The 26,529-nt window shown below is 38.4% G+C and overlaps 1 protein-coding gene across 1 annotated transcript; it reads left to right on the top strand.

Moving 5' to 3' along the window:
• The first annotated feature begins 13,538 nt into the window (after positions 1-13,538).
• On the top strand, positions 13,539-26,004 carry LOC136868338 (endocuticle structural glycoprotein SgAbd-2). The gene is made up of 3 exons (XM_067144768.2): positions 13,539-13,590; positions 22,550-22,689; positions 24,796-26,004. Exons 1-3 carry the CDS (start codon positions 13,576-13,578, stop codon positions 25,073-25,075), a joined length of 435 nt encoding a protein of 144 aa, XP_067000869.2. The 5' UTR covers positions 13,539-13,575; the 3' UTR covers positions 25,076-26,004.
• The last annotated feature ends 525 nt before the right edge of the window (positions 26,005-26,529 follow it).

Genomic DNA, 26,529 nt, shown 5'->3' with positions numbered 1-26,529 from the left:
CTACCTTCAAAAACCAATTGAAGAAGTCGTGGCTGTCTTAAGATGTGTCCTATCATTCTATCTCTTCTTCTCGTCAAATTTAGCCAAATCGATCTCCTCTCACAAATTCGATTCAGTATCTCTTCATTCGTGATTCGATCTATCCATTTGATCTTCACCATTCTTCTGTAACACCACAATTCAAAAGCTTCTATTCTCTTCCTTTCTGAGCTAGTTACCGTCCATGTTTCACTTCCATAAACGCCGCGCTCCACACGGAAGTCTTCAAAAGCATCTTTCTAATTTCTATATCAATATTTGAAGTGAGCAAATTTCTTTTCTTACGAAAGCTCTTCTTTTCCTATGCTAGTCTTCATTTTATGTCCTCCATACTTCTGCCATCGTTAGTTATTTTACTACCCAAGTAACAATATTCATCTACTTCGTTTAAGACTTCATTTCCTAACCTAAAATTTTCTGCATCACCTGTTTTCGTTCTACTGCACTCCATTACTTTTTTTGGACTTATTTATTTTCATCTTGTAGTCCTTACCCAAGACTTCATCCATACGATTCATCAGCTTCTGGAGATCTTCTGCAGATTCAGATAAAATAACAATATCATCGGCAAATCTCAAGGTTTTGGATTGTGATTCCCTTTCCAAATGATTCTTTGATTTCCTTTACTGCCTTTTTTGATGTAAACATTGAAAAGGAAGGGGAAAACTTCATCCTTGCCTCACTCCTTTCTGGACCGCTGCTTCTTTTTCAAAGCCCTCGATTCTTATCATTGCAGACTGATTTTTATACAGATTGTAGATAATTCTTCGTTCTCGGTATCTGATCCTAATCACCTTCAGAATCTTAAATAGCTTGGTCCAATCAACATTATCAAATGCCTTTTCTAGATCTACGAATGCCATGTACGTGGGCTTGTCCTTCTTGATTCGAACCTCCAAGATCAGACGCAAAGTCAGGATTGCTTCACGTGTTCCTACATTTCTTCCGAAGCCAAATTGATCTTCTCCCAATCAGCTTCAAATTGTTTTTCCATTTTTCTGTAAATAATACGTGTTAAAATTTTTCAGGCATGATACACTAAACAAATGGTGCGGTAGTTTTTACACCTGTCAGCACCGGCTTCCTTGGAGTTAGGTATAACAACGTTCTGCCGAAAATCGGATGGGACTTCTCCTGTCTCATACATCTTACACACTGAAGGGAATAACCTTGCCATGTTGGTTTCTCCTAAGGCAGTCAGTAATTCATAGTGAATGTTATCAATTGCAGGTGCCTTGTTCCTATTTATGTCGCTCACAGCTCTGTCAAACTCTGACCTGAAAACTGGATCTCCCATTTCATCAGCAACAACACCCTCTTCTTATTCCACAACGAAATTATCTACATCTTTACCTTGATACAACTGTTGGATATGCTCCTGCCATATTTCTGCTTTGTCTTATTTCCCTAGAAGTGGCTTTCCATCTGAGCTCTTAATATTTACACACTTAGATTTCCTTTCTCCAAAGGTTTCCTTGATTTTACTGTATGCAGCATCTACCTTTCCTAGGACCATACCACCTTCAACATCCTTGCACTTCTTCTTCCGCCATTCTTCCTTAGCTACCTTGCACTTTCTATTCACTTCATTCTTTAATCGCCTGTATTCTCTTCTGCCTTATTCATTTCTAGAATTCTTGTATTTTCGTCGTTCATCAATCAGGTCTAGTATCTCCTGAGTCATCCACTGATTCGTAGTTGATCATTTCTTCCTTCTTAACATTCCTTCAGTAGCCCTACTGACTTCAGTTTGATGACTATTCTCTCTCCCTCTATTGTGTTTCCTTGAGCCTTTTCATTTAGTCCTTGTGCAACATGTTCCTTGAAACAATCCCTCACACTCTTTTCTTTCAAGTTGTCTAGATCCCATCTTTTTACATTCTTTCTTTTCTTCAATTTCTTCAACTTCAGATGGGAATGTTTTGTAAACCAACACCTGGTTTCTTAATCTCTTCCTAATCAAAATGAAGTCTATTTGATACCTTCCAGTGTCTCCAGGTCTCGTCCACGTAGAAAGCCGTCGTTTGTGGTGTTTGAACCAAGTATTGGCAAGGACTAAATTATGATCAGTGCAGAATTCAACCAGCCGACATCCTATTTCGTTCCTTTGTCCCAATCCGAATTCTCCTATTGTATTATCTTCTCTTCCTTGGCCTAACACTGCATTCCGGTCTCCCATCACAATTTGATACTCGTCACCTTTTACATATTGTATTAAATCTTCTCTCTCTTCATATATTCTTTCGATTTCCTCATCATCCGCTGAACTAGTAGGCATATAGACCTTCACTGTTGTGGTGGGCATTGGTTTGGTGTCTATCTTGACGACAACAATTCTTTCACCAAACTAATACCGTCTCTGGTTCTGCCTATTCTTGATTTTTGTGACGTTGTTTTAGTTGACATGACGAGAGAAGAAATATTTAGACTTCAACGAGCACCAAATTCCTGTCTGCGATTTATTTATACGTACGATGTTCATATCGCCCCATACTATCAGACTCTCTCATGGCTGAAGCCTGATAAACGTCGGCAGGAATTTCGAAAAGTTTACATTAGAAGCACCACTCATGTTTAGGAGACTTTCATGGTGAAGATCCAGTACGAGAGTGTAGCATGTTTCTATAAGATGATAAAGAACGGAAGCCATGTAACCAAAATAGTCCCTGACCTTCAATTACCTGCCATACGAAGAAGAGGAAGAGCTGAAAGCAGCTGGTTGAAAAATGAGAAGCGACAACAGAAATTGTAGATCGTTCTGGTATTCAACGACTTGAAAATTCCAACAACAGAGCAATTGAATCATTTAACAAATAGCTTCGTGTTAACAGCGTATCAGTTTCTCCACCAAGCGGCGTATGACAAGGAGAAAATATTGGGAATTTTGTTAAAACGGAATCAGTTAGTGACATTTTATTCAATATTGGTTCAAGGAACATGTTAAAAGAAGTACCGAGATAGGAAAGTTTCTGGTTAAGAAAGTTAGGACATCTGAGAATTTGGACTTCAAAGAGTGAAGGAATATGCGCTGCAAAAGTAGCTTGCCCTGAAGAAAGCAAGAATAAAGAGTAACCAGTAACTTACACAATACAGTATCATTCTTAATCATCATGATATGCGAGGGTACTTGAAAGACTTGCCGCAGATTAATGCCTTGTATCACACACATTTTTCGTGGGCCTTTAGCTCAAATGGAAATACATACCTCTGTTGTTTAAGAGGGTGAAGCACTCCAAAAATATTTTTACGTGTTTCTTTCGTGTGATCAGAACAATCAAGTGTTTCATTCATAGTTATTCCGAGATTTTTAACCGTTTTACTGTAGGGAATAATGTTACAATTCAGTAGGATAGGCGGGATTGCGACATTGTTTGAGAAGCTCAGAAATTTTCGTGATCCAATTATGATTGCCTGAGATTTTGTGGAGTTTAGTATAAGAGAATTTTGTTGTGAGTCGTCGGAGGTCATTGTTAATGTCTTGTATTGTTTCTTCTAAGTCTGAAGTCTTGCAGTGTCGATAAATTTGGAGATCGTCAGCATAGAGGTGGCGTGTGTTATTTCATATCACTGGTGGTATGTCATTGATATAAATACAGAAAAGTAAGGGCTCCAGAATACTGCCCTGCGGGGCACCACTAAGTTTCATTTTCCATTTAGAGGACTTGTCGTTTATTGTTACACGCTGCTGACGGTTACTCAAATAAGAACTAAGAAACTTAAGCACAGCCAGGTCGAAATTTAGCAGTTCCATTTTCTTTATCATAGTCTGAATTTCTATAGTGTCAAAGGCGCTACTGTAGTCTAGAAATATAAGTATAGTGAGTAGTCGTTTGTCAATAGCGTTTCTAATGTCTTCACTAATCTTCAAAGTGCTGTCGAAGTACTGTGGCCCTCCTTAAATCCAGATTGCATAGGGTCCAAAAGAGCATTTTATTTAGGTATTCCAGAACTTGCTCATATACTAAACGTTCAAAGGCTTTAGAAAGCGCAGGGGGTATGGGCACAGGACGATAGTCAGAGGGTGATTGTGGGTCTAAGTTCTTAGGTACTGGTATAAAATTGGCTGTTTTCCAGACAGTAGGGAACGTTCCGTTTAGTAAACAGTAATTTAGTATGTGCGTCAGTATAGGCAGGACAGCACCCATAATCTTATGTATAAAAGTAATAAAAATAGGTGATTTAATCGAGTACAAAGCCTTTTTAACATGTTTTTCTATGACACTGTGAAATGAGAATAGTGGATTGGCTGGAGGGGAGGGTGGTGAGTCCGAACAGTTAATTAGTGTAGGTTGAATATTTATTATACTAAAGTAATCGTTCAGTTCGTCAAGTGGAATGTCAGGATTTGTCTGTCTCAGTTGATGTTTTCCTAACCCCAGATCTCTAAGTTGGTTCCATACACGATTGGAATTTAAGTTGTTAGCTAAATTTCGGAAATATCTATATTTTTTATTTCTGATCAACTACTTTGTGCGATTTCTTAAGATACGGTAAGATTCGAAGTCTGTGACCTTTAGGGTTTGTTTATAATGTCGAAATAACGAGTCGCGATGGGTCATCATTCTCTTTGTTTCATCATCTAGCCATGGAAAAGAAGAGCGAGAAACCCTTATTCGACGTTTAGTGATATGTCTCTCATATAAGTTCTTTACCATCGTATTAAACAAGTTAACTTTAGCGTCAGTGTCATTTAGACTCCGCATATCGTCCCACGGTAGTTGATAAGCGTCATAATTCAAGTAATCCACGTTTATGTCCTTCGTATTTCTGACAAATATGTACTTAGGTTTGTATTTAGGTATTTTGAGGGAATAGGATAAATATATGAGGTCGTGGGTCGAAATGGATGGTACAGGGATTTTCCATGCGTTATTACTTTACCTGGGTTGTTCGTTACAGTAAGATCGATACTCCTCTCAATTTATCTCAATCCCTAATTCCTCTTCCTATAAACGAATAGTTGCCCCTATTTGTCCTCTTGAATTATAAAATGACTTAATAATGATAAGAACTCCACTCAATTTGTTATTCCACGCTGTCTCTCCCATGACAGATCTGAACATACCTCTTAGTCTAGCCGCTCGTCTCCTCACTCCCAAATCTTGTGAGCTCCATAGTTCACAGTATTTTCGTAATAGTACTCATTTGTTGAACAAAGCGTGCTGCTTTGCTTTGGATCTTTTCCAGTTAACAAATCAAGTCATCTCGGAGAGTGTCATATAAACTGGAACTACCATCTCGTTCCATATACACTGTATTCTCTTCCCTTGTATAGTACTTTCCTTATTGAAATCAGAGAATGCTACAAAATACGAGTAGTCAGTAACAGTGAGAAATGAGTAAAAAGTAAATGTACAGTAATCAAGAGCAGACGAAGAAAAAATAACTTCATACCAAGACAGAAAATAGCAAACACGGATATAAACATCCTGGATATAAAAACGAACACAAGATTTTTTTTTTTTTTTTTGCTATTTGCTTTACGTCGCACCGACACAGATATGTCTTATGGCGACGATGGGATAGGGAAGGCCTAGGAAGGGGAAGGAAGCGGCCGTGGCCTTAATTAAGGTACAGCCCCAGCATTTGCCTGGAGTGAAAATGGGAAACCACGAAAAACCATTTTCAGGGCTGCCGACAGTGGGGTTCGAACCCACTATCTCCCGATTACTGGATACTGGCCGCACTTAAACGACTGTAGCTATCGAGCTCGGTGAACACAAGAATAAACAGAATATAATATAGTGTCAGATGGCTTTCGCCCAGAACTTAGAAACCTTAGTTTCAATAGGGTTAGCTAGCACTAGGTCGTCCACAGAAGGAACCTCCCTGAAGAGTGGTAGATAAGGCATTCGGGCGTTCTTTGGGTAACAGTGATGCACCTGCTAATTCTCCACTCCAGAAGTACTGCTTTTTAATATTCTACTACGAAGGCACAAATTATCTCTAGAGCTGATCTATACGGTACCGATACACTTCTTACACCTATCTTTGGTACTAAAATTCTACAGCTCTGCATGAACTGTTTACTAGCATATTGTAACCCTATCTTTATAATTTTCTGGTTACGGGCATCCATGGTAATATTGCTTCCCAACTGATTGAATTTCAACACATTGCTGAACAAATTGATGTCAGATGTACCGCGGGATTTCCAGATGATGCAAGGGAGCTCCATTAGTGATGCACTCCAACGACTAGATGGGAGCAGATCATGAGGTTACAAGAAGATAACTGTGAGATGGTAACATTGCTTAAGAGACGACAAATACCTTTCATGGATTATAAGCGATATTTTAGTTCATGGCAAAGTATCTGCTAAGAAATGTTCCACACTCGATGCCATACACACGATGCAATTATGGATTGAGGTAATGGGATTGACATTAAGTAATCTTAACAAATAACAAATCATTGCAATTATGAATTGCCGTAATCGCATTGAAAATACGTAACCATTACACATTGTTATATCGTAGCTAGATCAGAAGATATTTATTGTAAACCTAGTTTTTTGGACTCTTGAATTTAAGCCACGTGTAATACCTTGTCCAAAATGTCATATTTATATACCTTATATCTATATATATGGGAAGTAGCCGGGAAGTTAGATCTCTCTCTTCTTTAGCATGCCATTTCTTTCTTCTGGTGTATACATTTTCTGACACTACTGGTACGTAACACGCTGGTTCATCATAGAATTCCAGATATTCAATCCCTACTCCGAGGCACTGATTAGAATGTGCACATTTAACCGAATAAAGGCAGAGACGTGTTCGCGGCTCTGGTCACTCCAGCTCTGGAACTTCAGACTGTTACATCGGCAGTGTAGTACTGTTCGTTGAAAGTGAGAAAATGTGCGATTTTTCAATTGATCGAGTAGTTTACATGACAACATTGCTTTTAATAGAGACATTCCTATTGACGTCATTGTAATATACATATAAAATAAGAGTTTTGTCCGTACATTGCTCAGAATTTAAAAATAATTGTATTTCTGTATTGGTCGTATACACAGTAACAAGGATAAATTTTCTGATACTACTGGAACGTAACACGCTGGTTCATCACAGCATTACAGCTATTCAATCCCTACTCTGAGGCAATGATTAGAATGAGCAGTGTGCACATTTAACGGAATAATGGAAGAGAAGTGTTCACGGCTCTCTGCGGCTTGGTCATTCCAGCTCTGGAACTGTGGACTGTTAGATCGACAGCGTAGTACTGTTCGTTGAAAGTTAGAAAATGTGCGGTTTTTCATTTGATCGAGAAATTTATATGACAACATTGCTTTTAATCGCTACATTCCTACTGACGTCATTGTAATGATCTATGTTTACTTCAGTTGGTAAAACCACAAAGACAGTCTTTCTGGGAATTCCGTAGCTTAGCACGGGTACATCAGCTAGTAAGCATTATAAATCTGAATGACTGTGGATGATTTACATTCATTGCATCTCAGTATTGTGTCATTCAGGGTCTAGAAACCTGTTAGACTGAGCTGTCAATTCATATATGTGTGTATAACCTGATTGACAGTATATATTTGTGAACAGTTTGCAGAATTAAAATTATGTCCGTTTCACAAAATGTTACAAACTGAAACGTAAGACAGAAAGGCATTAATATTACTGATAGGTATGCACAGTAGTGCCACTTTGAAAATACTTTTGTCAGCCCTATTTTAATTACGCTGTGACTCACGAAGTATTTCGAATATTTCTTAGGTAGGCCCATGTGTTAATTGTGAAGCATATTATGAAACCAAACGTTTAAATACACGAAGCCGTTAGGGATAGAAGAGAGTCAAATGTGAATAAAAATATAATACTTCCAAGGTCAATAACAATTACTGAACTAAATATCACATTTAGTGTTTCTGAAACAGTTGGAAAGATCCTTTCAACTGGTATCGCGTACAGAAAGAAGAAATGTTCTTACAACCTCGTGGAAAAAATTATTTTCCTAGGAAAAATAGAGATATTTTGTCGAACCAATTTTCTCACACTACGCTTCAATGTGGGTTAGTGAGACTTCTCATTCATTAACATGATGAACATTTGGCATATATTAATATCATACAATGCGTTGTGTAGTCACAATGGCTGAAAATGCATGTCTGGAAAGAATGATTAAATAATGTATCAGAATTGGACTTATGTAATTAAACTACACTCTACTTAAAAACACTAATTATACCTGAAAGTGCTGAAGTATTTGAGAACAGAAAGTCAAATGTCTGATTATTGAAGATAATCAGCCAAGTGAACATAAATTATACATTTTGATACATATCATTACTATGGAAATAAAATATGTCACATATTCCTCTTTACATTCATTAAATAATAAAAAACTTATATATATTTATCCTTAAGTATACCTGTTATAAGACAGTTTGAACAGTTGTTTGTTACTGTTATCTGCCATTAAATATCCATGTACTGAGTGCACGATTTTCTAAAAATCACTGAAAACTGGTCCGATATGGGCAGAAATTTTGAGTACCCTGGTGATGAGAGAAAAGAATTGAGTACCTTTTGTGCTTGGTCATTGTATCTGGACAACTACTGTTCTTTGAAAGTGCACAGTGGAGAGGTCGTTATAAACCGGTATGTCGTAATAGAAATGCCCAACATTTAAACAGAACACCTGTTGCAAAAGAATGAAGTTACGCCCCATTATTATCAACATGCGGAGTATGCTCCTTGGTTTTTTCGATATCTCGACGTTATTCGTGCTCGAAAATATTCAGGACGATGGATACTTTCAAGATTAGCATTCGGTACTTATTGTTACAGGTTTCTCTCTTTTTTCTTTCTCTTTTTCCTTGCCTTTCTTTCTTTCTTTCTTTCCTTATTTCCTTTTTTCATCCATTCATACTGATTACCGGTATTACAAACATGAGTTATTTTTTTCCATTATTCAAAAGCATTTTACAACAACATAATACAGATTAATCCTCCTTCATAATATAATAAAAATAATAAACATCCCCAGGCATTGTCTTGCAAAAAGTTGGTTTACTGGTTTTTAATGTCCCAACATTTGTCACTGTCGAACTATTTAGTTTTTCGATCGAATTCTGGGTTACCGTAACAGGTTTTCCATTTGTTATTATTATCATCGTCGGTGCAGAATGACCATGTCAGGTATAATATCTGTGAATAAACTCGAAGTGTCCATCCAAAATTGTTAAAATCAGAATTTTGCAGACAAGAAAGCACACATCATGTTGGTTTCTTAGCGAGGATGTGACATTTATGACGGAGGAAGAAACTTTTAGTATAGACGATCCAACGTCGCATACATTGCAAGCGCTTTTTGTTTTCTCTGTTAAGGCCGTATTGATGATGGAGAAATAATGGTAGTGAGGTATCAAGATTAAAAGTCATTAAATGGAAACCATTGTGACGGAGACGACGAAAACAATGTGAATATTTTAGGATTAGCAAATATTATGGCTCAATGGCGTGATTTTTATATAGAGAAGATGTAGATAAGTGAGAATTTTTACACCTTAGTAATACAAGAAAGAATTAGTTACTTTCCCTGAGGTCCTTGCAGAAAGCGACAAATATTGTTCTAAGTAAAGGGTGTTAATTCCAATGTAAATGACTTGACGATACTAGATATAGTTAAAGTTATACTAGGCTATTATGTAATTTTTTGCAACGTAACGCAAAGTCAAAAGTTGTCTAACGTGTACTGTATATACTCTTCGTAGGTAAGATTGCAATTACCACAATGCAGTTTACAGTATAGAGTAAACGTACATTTATGTGCGGAGTTCAATGTAGCAAATATACGGGAAGCGTTGGAATTGTTTAAATTGCAAACGATTGTTGAGGGTAATAACTAAGTGAGGGAAAGGACCAATCCAATTATGCTTTCTCAGATAATGAAAATAAGGAAGATAATACCAATAAATGAGTTACTTGACTTATAGCCTGAAAGAACGGAACGATTTGTGACGACAGAATGATATGTTTGGTCAAATTAAATGGACACTTTCATATCCTTCTAATCAGATGATGAATGGCATGTTAGCGTTAATTGTTCGCAGGGAATTTTCTGATGAAAAGCTAGGATCTAGAGACTCAATTCGACTATGGCCTAAAGCCCTGAACGTTTCTTCGGTGTTCGTAGAGATGGCATTCGTGGAAGACTATGAAGCTGTGTTTATGCTCCGATTCTATATGAATTTTGTTGTTATAAATTGTGTTTGACCGACGGGAAAGATTTTACATTCTCTTTAGTGTAAATCTTAATAGAAAAATGGCATTTTCTGTATAAACTCCGTTAAGGAGTGAGCTCCTTTTTTTTATTGTATTGGGAATAACGATACTTTAACTGTACCTTTTTTCACCACGTGAGAAGAAAGAACTGAAAGTGAGGTTGTCTTCGGCTCTCAATCCAAATATTCGGCTCTCTGGACAGTTTCAGCTACAGTGGTAAACACTCGAGAGAATAGGAACTCTTTTCACGTCGAGTTCCCCATATATGGACACATTGAACCCTTGGGCCAAAAGGTCATGTGTTCAACATCTAAATGGAAGTGTTTGTACTAATCTGAATTAATTTATCTGAGACACATTCCTGGTCCTTCTCATGTTCTTACTAAATCATAAATCTGTTAGTTAGTTTTTTATTAAATATTTAAAATGTGGTAACCTAAATCAGGACCTTAGTTACGAAACGTTGGTCAGTTTTCATATAATTCTTACTTTCAATGAGCAAGACATTCAAACTAGAGTGTATGGATATGAACTGAGCGACACCGTTACTGGCTTGTCACCAAGGTGGCTGTGGTTTCAAACCTGAGCTATGTACGAGAAATTTTTCAAACACAATTTGACGACCCTTTGGTGCGGATTCCTCCAACATTGGAAGTCTCGCGGCTATGATCTCGATATCAACAGTCAGGTAACATTTCTAAAGAAATTCGATTGTTCATTCAACATTCCACTATATTTCTTACTGGCCGTTTTTGAATGGTACAAATTTTTATTGTTCTGTTCTTAAGTAAATAGACCTGTTTGATGAAGCTCTCCATTTAACCCTATTCTGTGCAAACTTTTTATTTCTACATCATTATTCCATCCTACATCTACTCTAATCTGTTTATCGCATTCATATCTTGGTCTACCCTAACTGATCTTACCACCTACACTTTCCTAGAGAACTGGTTGCATAAGCACTAGGGGTCCAAATATGTACCGCATCAACTGATCTCTTATTCTGATCAAATTTCGTCAAGTCGTTTTCTTCTCACCAGCTCGATTCATTCTCTCTTCAAATTCTCATATTATATGAATTCAATATCAATGAACCTTTATCTCGTCAAGATTAATTCATCCATGTAACAATTCAGTTATGTCATAAATTATTATTACAGTATTATTATTATTATTATTATTATTATTATTATTATTATTATTATTATTATTATTATAGTATCAGAAATATCATTCACACAGATCAATTATGCATACTAAACTACATAAACAAATTTGTATTGTTTGAATTGCATGTGGTAAGTTGAAAATACCCCAAAGGAAATGAATGCCCGCTTTTTCCCCTCGTTAATGTCAGTGAACAAGTACTTCACACCAATATCGATCATTGTGTAACTTATATTACAGACTCTTTGACGGAATTTATGAATCATTTTTCCCCGATCTGGAAAACTTGCAAGTATTCTTTAGGAAAATTATTTCAGATTTCAAATCTATCGTATGGGAATTAATATTTCTTTGACCTTTTACTAGTAATTTATTTCCATTTCTAGAATATGTTCCTTTAAATAAATATTTCCCCCCTTCATTATTGCTATAATTAAAATTAATCATTCCTCTGTGTACCGTATAGTGTGAAATATAATTATTTACAGCTCCCATATCCCAGTACGTCCTCACGTCTGTCACCTTATATCATGAACACAACTTGTTACTCTACAATGAACCAATTCTGAGTTGTTAATTATTATAATTGCTTGTTTGACACCTAACATCCGGTCCTAAGTATATTACCGAGCTCGATAGCTGTAGTCGCTTAAGTGCGGCCAGTATCCAGTATTCGGGAGATAGTAGGTTCGAACCCGACTGTCGGCAGCCCTGAAAATGGTTTTCCGTGGTTTCCCATTTTCACACCAGGCAAATTCTGGGGCTGTACCTTAATTAAGGTCACGGCCGCTTCCTTCCCACTCCTAGCCCTTTCCTGTCCCATCGTCGCCGTAAGACCTATCTGTGTCGGTGCGACGTAAAACAACTAGCAAAAAAAACCCTAAGTATATTTGCTGCCATACGACATTCCCGCTGTTGATGAACCAGAAGAAATTTCTTGTCTACAAGGAACGGATGCTAGCTCTCAGAGAAAAGAATAGAATCCTTCAACAAATCAAGAGTTTATAAAATGCCCTAATTGGTGCATTCGATTCCAGCTGATAATTGTGGTACTTGACGGTGCTCAAATACGCCAGATTTACCAGCACAAAATAGAGTTCCTTTAGGAGAAAGTGTTCACACTTTGTCACCTCCGCAAACCGTAAAAGTAGCTTGAGAAACATAAAACAAAGAAAAAGTACGTAAGCTTGCAGTTTGTTTTACAACTTGCTTTACGTCGCACCGACTCAGACAGTTATTATAGCGACGATGAGATAGGAAAGGCCTAGGAATAGGAAGGAATCGTCCATGGCCTTAATTAAGGTACAGCCGCAGCATTTGCCTGGCGTAAAAATGGGAAACCGCTGAAAACCATCTTCAGGACTGCCGACAGTGGGGCTCGAACCACTATCTCCCAGATGCAAGCTAACAGCTGCGCGCCCTTAACCGCACGGACAACTCGCTCGGTGCTTGCAGTTTTATGTCACTGTTGATATCTTGGTCATAGACATGTTATCTCCAATTTTATCTGGAATTCGAACCACAACGAAGTCAATTTTCGTTTCGGAAAAATTCCCACATGCATCAGTTAGGATTCGGACCTTGGCCGCCATGGTGAAAAGCCAGTGACTATGGCACTTGGCTAACACATACCCAGTAAAACCAAATTATTATTATTATTATTATTATTATTATTATTATTATTATTATTATTATTATTATTATTATTATTATTATTATTATTATTATTAAAATTCACCTGAGGCTTCATCAAGTTTGTTCGACTTGCAAAAAATATCGTCCCTTTGTTAATATGATCATTTTACCGGGTTTGCAATTTTCAGAACTCATTGAACTTCTCTAAAGATCGCCGAGAGTAAAGATAAGATTGTTGTAGAAGCTGACTGAAGACTACTGCAGTGTGCGAGAAAGTGAGAGACGCCCTTTGCCCGCTTACAAGAGCATCCTCCGACCCACAGCGTGACCTTTAGCTGGCCACTGCGCGGCGCGGATCAGGGTGGGGGGATGTTATGCACCGGGGACATGATCTTGAGACAGGAGAAGCGTATATATACCGCGTGTCGGCATGTCCTAGGCACAAACTCATCTCATCTTCCAGACGAGAACAAGAACAACAGCGATCTGCTACACTATGCTGGCTATTCAGGTAACTATGAGCACACTAACCTCGCAGCCCAGTTCTCACTACATCTTCACTTTTCGTTCATAACGTAGACCTGCATTCATAGATCATTATGACCATTTTATTTTGATTTCGGTACCAGTTCACGTCTCTCAAACTACTAACCTCACAACCTAGAACTTTTTTGTCTGACTACTTTTTCTAAAAAGCTATTTCACTCTTACATCTAGTGACCATCAAACCTATGAATTTCTTCATATTTTTATTTTTGGGTTCTGGCGCTGCTTCATATGAATGCAGGAGTTTCGGCAACAGTTTATTACTCTCAATACACCAAAGTAACTAGAGCGCCTAATTCCATTTTCTTCCCAATGCTTTTTTAGAAAAAAAACAACCGAATTTTACATTCAAATTTTAACATCGACATACCTTTAAGGTATATCAAACTTTGTTTTTCATGACTACAAGTCTATTTTTAAATTTCGATACTTTCATTTTTGAGTTTTAGTAACTGCTCATATCCTTCCACCAAAAAGTGCACTATCGACTACATTTTTCTAGAAGAGTTCCACAGAATATCATTCCACTCTCCATTTCTAACACTGACTTTCAAGGAACTCAGTTCTCTCGATCTCTTCCTTGAACAATCAATATTTTTATATTTTAGTTTGTCGTCGTCATAAGACATATCTGTGTCGGTGCGACGTAAAGCAACTAGCAAAAAAATATTTTAGTTTCAGATCTCATTCACGTTTTTACATGCACTGAACTCACTACTTATTTCATTTTTATCTCGGAAGAGTGATACTCGTTATTTCTAATGTTGGCTTTCATTTCATTCAAACTTTCTTTACCGAACATTCAATATTTTTTTTTTTTTTTTGAGTTTTGGTGTAGTTTATGTTTCGAATGCACTAACCTTACTAATTCAGTTGCAATTCCGTCTGAAAACTCTCTGTGCAATGACAGTTCACATTTCACTTATTACCTCGATGTGAATTGAGGAACCTTTGAGTACTCTTCTTATGTATGTTACAGTTTACTCAGGGGTTGATAATTCCACGCTTTGGTCCTTGGAACATGAATCACCACCACCACTACAAACCACTGAGCTTAAGCATTCAAATATATATATATTAATATATGTTGCTTCTAGAGTAATATATTTTTGCTATTTATTTTTATTGCTTGTAAACAAATAGCGTGCTTTACCCATTCAGGCATTGCCATAAGAAAAAGCCTACTTAACACTATGATTTCGTAATTTAAAATGAGAGACTTTGGACAATCATTTTAAAACCCTCGTAGTTTAGGGTAATATTGCAATTGAACCTTTGAGAGCAGTAATTGTAATTCTTAGAACAAAGACATTTTCCAGATGGAAGTCCATGCAGAACTTTGCGAAGAAGCCTGGGATCATACCTCTCACACTGATCATTAAACTAGCGACTTGGTTTAATGGACTAACATCACTCGTTTTTAAATTTTTGTCTGAAAACATTTTCTGAAAGGCGTTTTACTTCTAACTCTTCAACACGAACGAGCGTTTATAAATAGTCGAGTTATTTCTATATTCACCACATCCTTCTATAGTTAAAGAACTTCGACATCATTTTTGTTCAAACCATTTAAAGTGTCACTATAAATATTTTCGAAATCTGACAGATTCGGTTGGTTTATACATTTAGAAAGAACAATGTATAATTTTCCAAAATTGTTTCGATCATTTAGGTAATAATTTTAAAATCTTCATCCCTCCCAGGTTTGCTAACAACGTAAGCTATTTGTTTTAGACACATTGATTCCGACAGGTCTTACGGTGAACATGGGAAAAGCCAGCACTAGGACTGGGAAGAAAGCGACGCTGGCCTTAATTAACATACAGCCCTAACCAGTATTTACCCGGTGTAAAAATGGGAAACAACAGAAAAGGATCTTCAAGGCTGTAGAGAGTGGAATTCGAACCCACTATGTCCCGAATGCAAGCTAACAGATACGCGCTTCGAACTACGTAGACACCCCGCTCTACTGAACATATAAGTTACTTCGAATATAATAAATCTTATTACTAGCAGAAAATAAAATAAAATAATTCGGTATCTACAGTAGGCTATCCCATAATACAGTTCATAAAAATGTTCTTCTTTTTCTCCTATAACAATTCACATTTACATTTCATTCATTTTCCGACTATGATAAGTCGTTGAGTAAGAACTAAATTTCATTTTACACCCCCTGTCTTCAGAAAGGCTGATGATTCTAAAGAAGCTAAGATGTACTTCGCGAGGGTATTTTACGTTTGAATATTTAGGTAGTTGTAAAAGTAATTCTCTATTGTGCATTAGAGTATGTCATACGAATAATTCTTTGTGCTGAAGAAATAATACAAACTTCACATTAACTTAACACAAACTTACTGTAACATCACAACAATACTTACTTTATAAGTATTTAACTATGGAATTTCTAGTAAGACATGTCTAATAATAACTTTATATTTTCAGGTAAGGCATAAATATCAAAAGTGTTATTTTTAACTGAAAATCGTTCAGCAAGACAGTAAAGGGGCACTTGATTCACCCATGTAAATACAAATTTTGGAACTTTAGGAAAGATACTTTAAATTTTGGAGGGATTCCTTGCCCTGGGGTACAGAACAAAAGCGGATATCAAATTAATTCCTGGGAAGAAACATCGAGATTATGAATAGTAGAATCCTTTGTCTTCTACTATACCGGAGGAATTTCGTGGGTGTTGAGAGAGACATCCATGAGATGTACTAATCAGCAGAAACAATGATCATAAATAAATTATAATTTGTAATTGTAAAGTGTAACGTTTAGTGGTTGGGCGTTGCAGTAATACAAGAATTGGGTGAGACTGGGAATGAACGGCCATGTTCTTACCTGATATGAAAATGGAAAATCGTGAAGAATCATCTTAGAGCTTGCGACGATGGTGTTTGAGCCCACCATCTCCCGAACGTAAGCCTACAGCTATATGACCAATACCGTTTAGAAAACTCACTCGTTTCTTAACTATAAAACCAGACCTTCTTACAATGTCTAATTATGGTTAACGCAAGAATTTTCTTCACAGTTCCTAATAATACAATATAGGCACTGCAACAGCAGTAGAGAACTTTGTCTAAGTATGAAATTTTCCTTATTAATGTAAGGAAGGCAATAAGGCAGGTTTGCCGCAACTCCATAATGTTTTTCGTTGTTTTGTAAAGTCATACTGTAGCCATCTACGGAACGTGTATTTTAGTAGTCGAGGTCGGGTGTAACTTACGCTAAAAGAGAATTGTGTAAACTACGCTTCGCTTTTTACACACAATTACATTATAGAGCAATTAGTTCGGCATCGATGAATTCTAACGCAGTACTTCCTAGTATATAACTGAAGGAAAGTCAAGGCTAAGAAAGCATTGAACTGCTCTGGAAACAGCGGAGACTCCTCCCTTACGTAACAAGGTTACTAGGAATTACGTGACCAAGTTACCGGTCCACTTACCACTTTCTCCCGTCGCATCGGGACTATGTAACACAGACAAGCGCGCCGGGCAGTCTACTTACCAGGATGAGCAGTTTAGCGGCTTTACAGCACTGGACGCAGGCCACCGACGTGCGGGGATTGCCCAACTGTCCACGCCTTCAATCTTGTATACGAGACCTTGGATGGCTAGTACACGTGTTCCTTCTATAAGAACCAAGTTCATTGGCTACTACATTCATCCCATACAAATCTTTCGCATTTATAAGTCATAATTTATTGTTCGAATTCGGTAAGTTTTGATTTTAAGTGGCCTACCTCCCGATCAGATGCCAAAAATTTTACTGGTTACGTGGAGCCTAGAATACAGAAAAGCTAATTTCAACTTACAGTATCCCAAATACATTAATTGGGATTCTAACCGCAGTTGCCTTGAATAAAAATGCTATCCTTGAGTTATAACTCTCACATTATTGGCAGAATCTTCACCACAATAACACGCAGTTACTTACGCACGGCAGATGCCGCCCACCCTCATCGGAGGGTCTGCCTTACAAGGGCTGCACTCGGCTAGAAATAGCCACACGAAATTAAAAATTGGTAGAATCGCTAACGTATAGTATTTCGTTAGAGACTCGTCTCCTATACATTCGATCACGAGGAGAATCGTGGATTTACCACAAATTTTACACCTTCATTCCTGAACAATAATTGTATTGGTTGTTCTGAAAGTTCTTTTCCAACTTCAGGTCAATTAATCAGAAGGGGGGGGGGTGTCATTAGTGCCATGGCTTAGATGCCTATGCCGGCTTTCCTCTCCGAAGGCTGAGACCCGAATCTCGGTCGATCATGGGTTGGAATTTTCCCCTGAGGAATTATATAGCATTACACAGGGCCTAAACCACTGGACAAAAGCAAAATTAGCCTGGGTGACTCCAGTGATCCCAGAATTACGGGGGATAAGCTGAATAACGTTATTAAATAGCAACAAAAGCATTATAATTATGCACAAAGCACAGTGACATAGGAAAAACTAATCGAAGGAATAATACAGTATTTCAAATCCAGTCCAAATTAAATGGATATCTTCATTGTTTCTACACCGGTACTTCTTCTTATCCCACTTCTTGTACCACTTTTACCCACACCTGTGGGATCGCGGGTGCGAACTGTGTCACACTTGTGGATTTTGTCTTGTTTTACGGCAGGGTGCCCTTCCTGACAACAGCACTATGTAGAGGGATGTAATCACTATGGCGTGTTTCTGTGGTGGCTGGTAGTGTGGTGTATTGTCTGAATACGAAGAGGAGATCCAGTCCCCGAGCCATAAGAATTAATTAGGCGCGATTAAAATTCCCGATTCGGCCGGGTATCGATCCCGGGACCCTCTTAAGCGAAGGCCTCGAAGCGGATCATTCAGCAAAGGAATAAATACTATTGTAGTACGTATTTCCAATATCCTCATAATAAGAAAAAATGGTTCGCCATCGTCAACAACAAAACCAATGAGAGTAAGAACTAAATTAAAAATACCACAAATCTAAAGTCAAATTTCTTACTGGGGTGTGTGTTCAAGTATCGAAGTATTTGTAATGAATAGTACTGAGTTTTGGGTATTTGAATCACTCATATGTGTGCAGCGGTTAGAGATGGATATTCATACATTTTGAACCACAATATTATAATTTATTTCATGTATGTATATTAACAAATAGGTTTGTGTCTTAGCATGTTTTTGTTTATCCCAAGGTACTTCACATATACAGCAATATGGTATTGTGTGAATAGTGTAATCGTTGTATTACATGGCTGTACCAAGAACGAACGTATATCGTTACTTATTTTCACTAGGCTTATGTTGTACCTAGAGACAGGCGACGAGGACACACAATTCTATGCTCGAAAATAAGGACTGAAATATTTGAAACTCCGGTACTGAATCACCGTAATTATATTTCGCACTATTTCCACCATCTTATCGAACCTAAAAAATAACAGAAATGTGTTAAAAATAACAAATCAAGATAAACTTAATGTTAATTACGTAATCCTGTCTTCTACACCATCATTTTAAGTATGACTTACGTCCATACTTTTTTGGACTTCACTTAGAAAATACTAAAATTATCTCAAGATTTAGTTATCAAAATCAGCCTTAAACACTTCAATAATATAAATTTAAGGCTTTCCCGTACTCATTTATCCTCAACAAGGATGATGAATAATGTTTCTACCTTCAGTAATAATGACAAACTTCGAACGCTGAAATACACTTAAACAACAATAGGTCTTACTTACTTTTTTTGCTAGTTGCTTTACGTCGCACCGACACACATAGGTCCTATAGCGATGATAGGACAGGAAACGGCAAGGAGTGGGAAAGAAGCGTCCGTGGCCTTAATTAAGGTACAGCCCCAGTTTGCCTGGTGTAAAAATGGAAAACCACGGAAAACCATCTTCAGGGCTGCCGATAGTGGGGTTAGAACCCACTGTCTCCCAGATGCAAGCTCACAGCTGCGCGCCCCTAACCGCACGGCCAACTTGGCCGGTCTTACTTTCATAACGTGGACATTATGCTTTGAGAAGGATCAATAAGCCGAAGTATTTAAAGAGTCGTTCATAAGGTGCAATTTTTTTCAGAATTATATATTCCATATGCAATCAATTGATAGGTGAATCTAGTCAGACTTCCAGACGTGCAGACTTTCATTTCATATGCAATAGCTCAGGATAATTTTGAAACATATTTTCATTTTTGGCCGCCTCTATGGTGTAGTGGTTAGTGTAATGAGCTGCCACACCCGGAGGTCTGGGTTCGATTCCCGGCCTGCCACGAAATTTAAAAAGCGGTACGAGGATTAGAACGGGCTCCACTCAGCCCCAGTTATATCCCCGACCAACTGTCTCACGCTCCAGGACACTGCCCTTGAGGCGGTAGAGGAGGGATCCTTCGCTGAGTCTGAGGGAAAACCAACCCTGGACGTTAAACGGACAGAATACGTAAACATAAAAAATAAGGAAAGAAAGAAAGAATCTAATTTTAAAATTAATATCGTCTGTTCCTGGTTTCATTATTGATTATAAAGCAGAAATATCTCAAACGTGGAGTAAAAATCAAAGGAAGTTTCTCTCAAGTCTCAGATGATCTCTTGTTAACAGAAGTTGAAATGAGTGAAGTGATTTCGGTACATACTGTAGCTGGTAGATGACTCTGTATTTATGAGCATGGGTTAAATAACAAAAACCTTTTACTGCTACAACTGGACAAGAAGTTTCACTCGAACTGCAATTTGTTACGCAAGAAGTACAGACTGGCTCACTGTAACATTTCGTTCTCTTTTCGGGTCACACATGAATAACCCACTAACATAGCGTGGACTGGCGGCCAGACAGACTTAGCAGCCTCATCTCGCTCATGACCCTAATAATCTCAGAGCCAGTAATTTCTGTACACATTCCAGAATAATTCTGGCAAGTAATCATATAGTTGATCCAGGAATATATTTTCCTAACCTAGTAAACTTTTAACAATCCGTCATATTTCTGTTATGAGAATAATAATCAGGTTGTTTTCCATTGTCTTCCTAATCCTACGACGTTCACTATCACTAGTTCATCCACATCCACCTTGAGGGCAAAATGTTACCCTTGCTTTTTAAATCAGCTCTAGAAAGCAGGTATGCCACTTGCGTTAGCTCCGTCTTAGAGAAGTATTCTTCTCCGTCTTCACTTCTGGGCAATGATAGTGTGGATTTAAGTGGCATTTCCTCCTCTGAGGATCCACAATCCATGCTGGAGAAAATCTTTCGTTAGTCTCCCCAGTGTTATAGGATAGATCTCGGCGTTGAGTTACTGGATGTACGGTCTACTCCATTACCGCAGCAGGATCACTTCTGGCTAGACAAAGAAGCCGAGGCACGGGCATAATAAGGCCACTACATCTCCACGAGGATAAAAGGATAGAGAGCGAGGGAATCAAATTTTAGCCCAGATCCAGTTCTGGTTAGAAATAATATTTGCAATGCACTGATATGGGCTAGTAAATTACTTTTATTATTTTAAGTCTCTGTTTTTATACTTGGCTTATGTGTAATAGTGCATTCTGGCTCACTGATGAAAGTAACGGGAAATTCACTCCTCATTTCCCTAGTAATGCCTAGGCTATCGAAGACATATGACGGTGGAGCTGTTTGGGATTCAACCAAATTTCAGTATAAGGATTCATCGTACAATACAATTGGATGTACTAGAACACACATGATATTAACACAAAGTACTAAGAATTTTTTTTACAAACAGTACTTGCTGGTGAGTAGAAGTTTCCATTCCGTACCCAAAAGGGTATGGTGGGCCTTCTGGACGGTTACGTCGTCTCACAGGCCAGGAAGCTTTGTGGTGGTGGTGTGATTTGCGGAGAAGAGGTGGGTGAAGCCGTGGCCTATAAAGGGCCAGTCCTAGCATTCACTTTAGTGCAGGAGAACGGGAAACCACGGAAAGCCAATCTCAGGACAGCTGACAGTCGGGACCAGGCCCCCGCCGTCTCCCGAATGCAGAGCTGTAGAGCCATGGTCTTTCCGCGGCCACCGTTACGGCCGAAACCGACTCTGCATCCGTCTACTACTACTTCTACTAAGTTTTCGTTCCGTCCCTGAAGGACCTCCTAGACGGTAACGCCGTCTCCTAGTCAGGAGATTTAACAGCCGTTGCCTCTACATGGGACGATCCATGCATTCACCTTAGTGCAGGAGAATGGAAAACCACGGGAAACCATTCTTAGGACAGCCGACGTGGGGAAAAACCCCCTCTCCGTCTCCGAATGCAGAGTTGTAGAGCCACGGTTCAGCCGTAGCGATTGTTACGGCCAAAACCAACTATGCAACCGCCCTGTTGCTTTAATGTTTTCATTCCTCCTCTGAAGGGGGGAGACGGTCCTCTTAGCTGGGGACGCCATCTCTCAGGCTAGGAGATCTGTGGTGAAGGTGAGAAGGTTGGCAGCCGTGGCCATCGCTCCTCTGCTCGGTTGGTCGGCAGGTCTACACCCGCATCCGCCGTAGAGATTGAAAACGATATTGACTACATTAACTAAAATGAAGTTAGTTTACAAGGCAAGACAAAACAAGAATAACTGAATTTGAATTATTCTATACCAATAAATAATGTTAACGTCCGACTCGTTGGCTGAATGGTCAGCGTACTGGCCTTCTGTTCAGAGGGTCCCGGGTTCGATTCCCGGCCGGGTCGGGGATTTTAACCTTCATTGGTTAATTCCAATGGCTCGGGGCTGGGTGTTTGTGCTGTCCCCAACATCTCTGCAACTCACACACCACACATAACACTATCCTCTACCACAATAACACGCAGTTACCTACATATGGCAGATGCCGCCCAACCTCATCGGAGGGTCTGCCTTACAAGGGCTGCACTCGGCTAGAAATAGCCATACGAACTTATTATTATTAATGTTAACAATTACTTTTTATTGTTCCAGGTATTCGCTTTGGCGCTGCTCGCCGTAACCTCCGCTGCCCCTCAGTTCAGGCAGAACCCAGTCCCACTCAACCCCAACGAGCCTATCCCCATCTTGCGACAGGAGAACGAGGTCAACTTCGATGGCACATACAGATACAGGTGAGGATAACATTAATCTGAGTAGCAACTTGAACTTACACACTAATTAACCACAGGATACATTAGTTTATTCTGATCATTTTTGAGAGAATGGGCAAGGTTTAGGATGTTAGGTTTATTCGTACAGTAGGAGTTTTAATGCGATCATTTAAAGCAAGTAAGCTATTAGCTCTACAAGACTGTTGTTATAATTATTATAACCACAGGACTTCCACTTTTGCGTGTAATCAGAACCATTTAATGAAAACTACATACAGCGACCGAATTTGAAGCACGACCGTCTGAGAAGATCTGAAACTGATAAAATAGCGGTCGTTGAGGCGTAGTCCTGGTATTTTTCTGGTGGGAAAAAGGAAAATCAGTGAAGACCTACCATCTTCGGGGCTGCTAATGGTGGGATTCGAACTCACCACCTCCTGAATGCAAGCTTTGCTATACGATTTACCTCGTCACCAAACCACTCGAGATATGCCTTTCAGACTGTAGCAATAAAATAGTATAAAATCATTTTAAGTGTATTTGATCTTCGTATTTGAATTAATGTAGAAAATGACAACGCGTATTTGAAAGTTTAGTTTTAATACAATAATCAAATTATATTATGCTTCATGAGGGAATACAGTATTAGCAATTCAGTGAGCACCTTTATCTCAGAAACATGTTAAGAAAAATGACCTGTAAATACGTTTAGTGAAGTCTTGTTTTCTTTTATTCAAATATTTAAAGTATTCGCCTCTATGTGGTCACCGCCACGTTGCAACAGTTGGATCGAAAGTAATTCTCAGAACTAGTTCATAAAACTTCAAACCTACTCCCAGATGCGACGTGCCAATAAACACTTTAATACGTGGCTAGGGTGGATCTCGGTTCTTAGAACGAATTCCTTGTAGACAATAGGCACATGAGTAACGGCGTTCCAAATAGAGAAACAAATCATTAAGCTTGTATAATTAAAGTTCATTTTCTCGGGGAGTTTACTTTAGAATATTTGCATATTCTTACTTTCACTTTGTGAACCTTCAACTGCCTCCAGTTCGACATCATTTAGTTGAACTCGATCCAAATTAGTAAACCGTGCATTTTAAAATACATGTAGAAATATCACTGCATATGTTTCATTTTGGAATACCAAAAGGAGAACTTGATTATCGCTTGTTTCATGTTCTTCGTTCGGGCTCTTGCGCTGAAAGGTCAGCATTGAAGCCTTCGGTTCAGAGGGTCCTAAGTTCGATTTCCAGCCGGGTCAGGGATTTTAACATCGTGTGATTTAGTTACTCTAGCTCAGGGCTTCTCAAACGTCCAAAATCTCACGCGTGCAAACTGAGGCGCAGAGTTCCTGTGTACAGTGCATCGGTCCCACTCGGCTTGGCTCGGACCAACGCTTCGTCTCTGGGCTACTCGGCTAAGCTCGGCTCAACTCGGCTAGGATTTGGAGCGCTACGGAGCAAGTGAGGAAAGGGAGACAGGCGGAGCGAGCGAGACAGGAGTGAGAAAAGAGAGACAGTGCTAGTCTTACCTTAGTTTAAACGCAACACACCACATTACCAGGAACGACAGAAACACTCATTAGTGAATACATCCCTTCACATGGGGTTAGCGTCAGAGGGCATCTGCTAGTATAATTCGGCAAGATCCGCATGTGTGATAGAGATCTCATCCGCGACATCAAGAGTGGAAGAGCATAAGAAGAAGAATGTATTACTTCTTGCACTTAAAAATATTTTAGTTTAACCATTTTGACCTGGCTTCAGTTCGCTTATGGTCTCTTACATTCTGACTTTATTGTCTACTCTCACTCTCAAACTGCATTCCTAAATGAAACCTATACTTCATTTTGTACGTCTCTACGAAACCATCACGAATTTTTATCGTCTCAAGTATTCTCTTTACTCCCTTTATCCGTTAGATGTTTTATGACCCTAATGCCAATTAAGTATACTACCAGCATCCTACCGTTTACGGTGTAAGAAATATAATTATATGTGAAGAACTCTGCAGTGTATCACTGATTTTATGATAACCATTATCCAATGAGGTTATTAAATCATGAATAGTATGTTTCGTTTCAATATCTATATAAATCGATTCTCTTTGTCACCTTTTCAGTTACGAGACTGGAAATGGAATTGTTGCTGAGGAGCAGGGTTATCTGAAGAACGCTGGACAGCCTGAGCTGGAGGCACAGGTTGCTCAAGGATCTGCATCTTACACCTCACCCGAAGGAGTACCAATCCGTCTCACCTACGTCGCTGATGAGAACGGCTTCCAGCCCCAGGGAGATCATCTTCCCACCCCTCCCCCCATTCCTGAGGCCATCCAGAGGGCCTTAGACTACCTTGCCTCTCTCCCTCCCACCCCCGAATCTCTTCCCGCAAGACGATTCTAAGAACTTTCAAGTTCACCACAGTATGACAAGACTTCTACTTTAAGATATAGCGCTGCAGATAGTAGCCAAGACTGACTTTGTAAAGAGCTATTGTGTCACCGGATAGTTCGGTATAAGATGACCGGGATTTTATTAGTCGTAAATATTGACTGACATTATCCTAATTCTGGAAACTACTTTCCTTGACATACAATATACCGACTAAGATCTCGATATTCGAGGACACCCTGAGACTACTTACAAAATATCTCATTCATCCCTTTATGAATACTCTTCATACAAACGTGTATTCAAGATCTCCTGTTACTTCATTTGTAAATATTTACACTTCAAAATTCAAAATGAATTGTTTCAATCCCCTATGAAATAATTCGTCCTCTGATTCGGAAATCGGGACTAATTTTCTATTGGGAACTCTCTCTTGGTTGATATTTTCTTCTATTTGTGTTCACTACTCGGAAAATAAAGTTTTCTTTCTATTTATCACGCGGCGGAAATGCAATTAAATATGTCTATGGTAATATGCTTTACAAATATCTGAACTGATCATTCCAGAGGCCAGTAACTACAGAACAGACACATTGAAAAATATTAACAAGAACATTTTGATAGGCCTAAAGTAAATTAGATTTCATGTAAATTGCGTTGGAATTCTATTATTTTTGAAATAACCTCAGATACGTTATGAAAATTACGTACGACTAACATTAGGGTATACGGGTGCGCGTGTATCTCTGATGGCCTTCAACGGACTTCCCCTCCTCCCACCCCTAACTGATCCTCTATAATTCATGGAGTAAAAGTGGTAAATTCATTTAACATCCCATATATCCTTATCCATTTAAGAAGTTTTATTCTTAAATGAAATACATCATTGTATTATAAACAGTGTATGGTGTGATAAGACAAATAAAATAATTTTTATGAAATATGTTCTTTCTATTTATTGACAATATTGTATGAGAAGTTACTGATAATGAAGTATTCTTTCAGTACTCATTTATCAAGTTCATTTCATTTCCCATACTGAAGAGAATACCTGCAATTGAAGGCATATATATATATAAAAACACTGGAAGAATTGATAAATGTTGTATGAAAAAAGTGAATTTCAAGATAAATGCCTACTATATGTCTAGGATATACATGATATCATTTCCAGGCTTAGAAGAGCCATGACTAAAATGTTGCGATATTTTACCAGAAAATCGAATTTTAAATTTTAAACTTATTTCTTCCTATTTCCAATCCTGTTATCAGTTTTCTCTAACGCCATTTTTAAATATCTAAACGCCGAATTGAAATGGTAGCGGCACGGCGTATAAGGAGCCTACTCCACACCATTTTCTTTCATGCTTTCAGATAATTCTGACTTGAAAGTTCTTTTGGACTACGAATTTAATACCACTGGAATATATTTACCTTGCAGTAGGCCTACGTTGTGCATAACAGGG

Source organism: Anabrus simplex, chromosome 1, assembly GCF_040414725.1.
Source record: "Anabrus simplex isolate iqAnaSimp1 chromosome 1, ASM4041472v1, whole genome shotgun sequence".
Lineage (NCBI taxonomy): Eukaryota > Metazoa > Arthropoda > Insecta > Orthoptera > Tettigoniidae > Anabrus > Anabrus simplex.
This window is presented reverse-complemented; position numbering and strand designations above follow the sequence as displayed.

Excerpts from the sequence above, each read along its gene's own strand:
- LOC136868338 (XM_067144768.2), top strand. Across the intron at positions 22,690-24,795 it reads GATGGCACATACAGATACAG|TTACGAGACTGGAAATGGAA; the intron begins GTGAGGATAACA and ends TCACCTTTTCAG.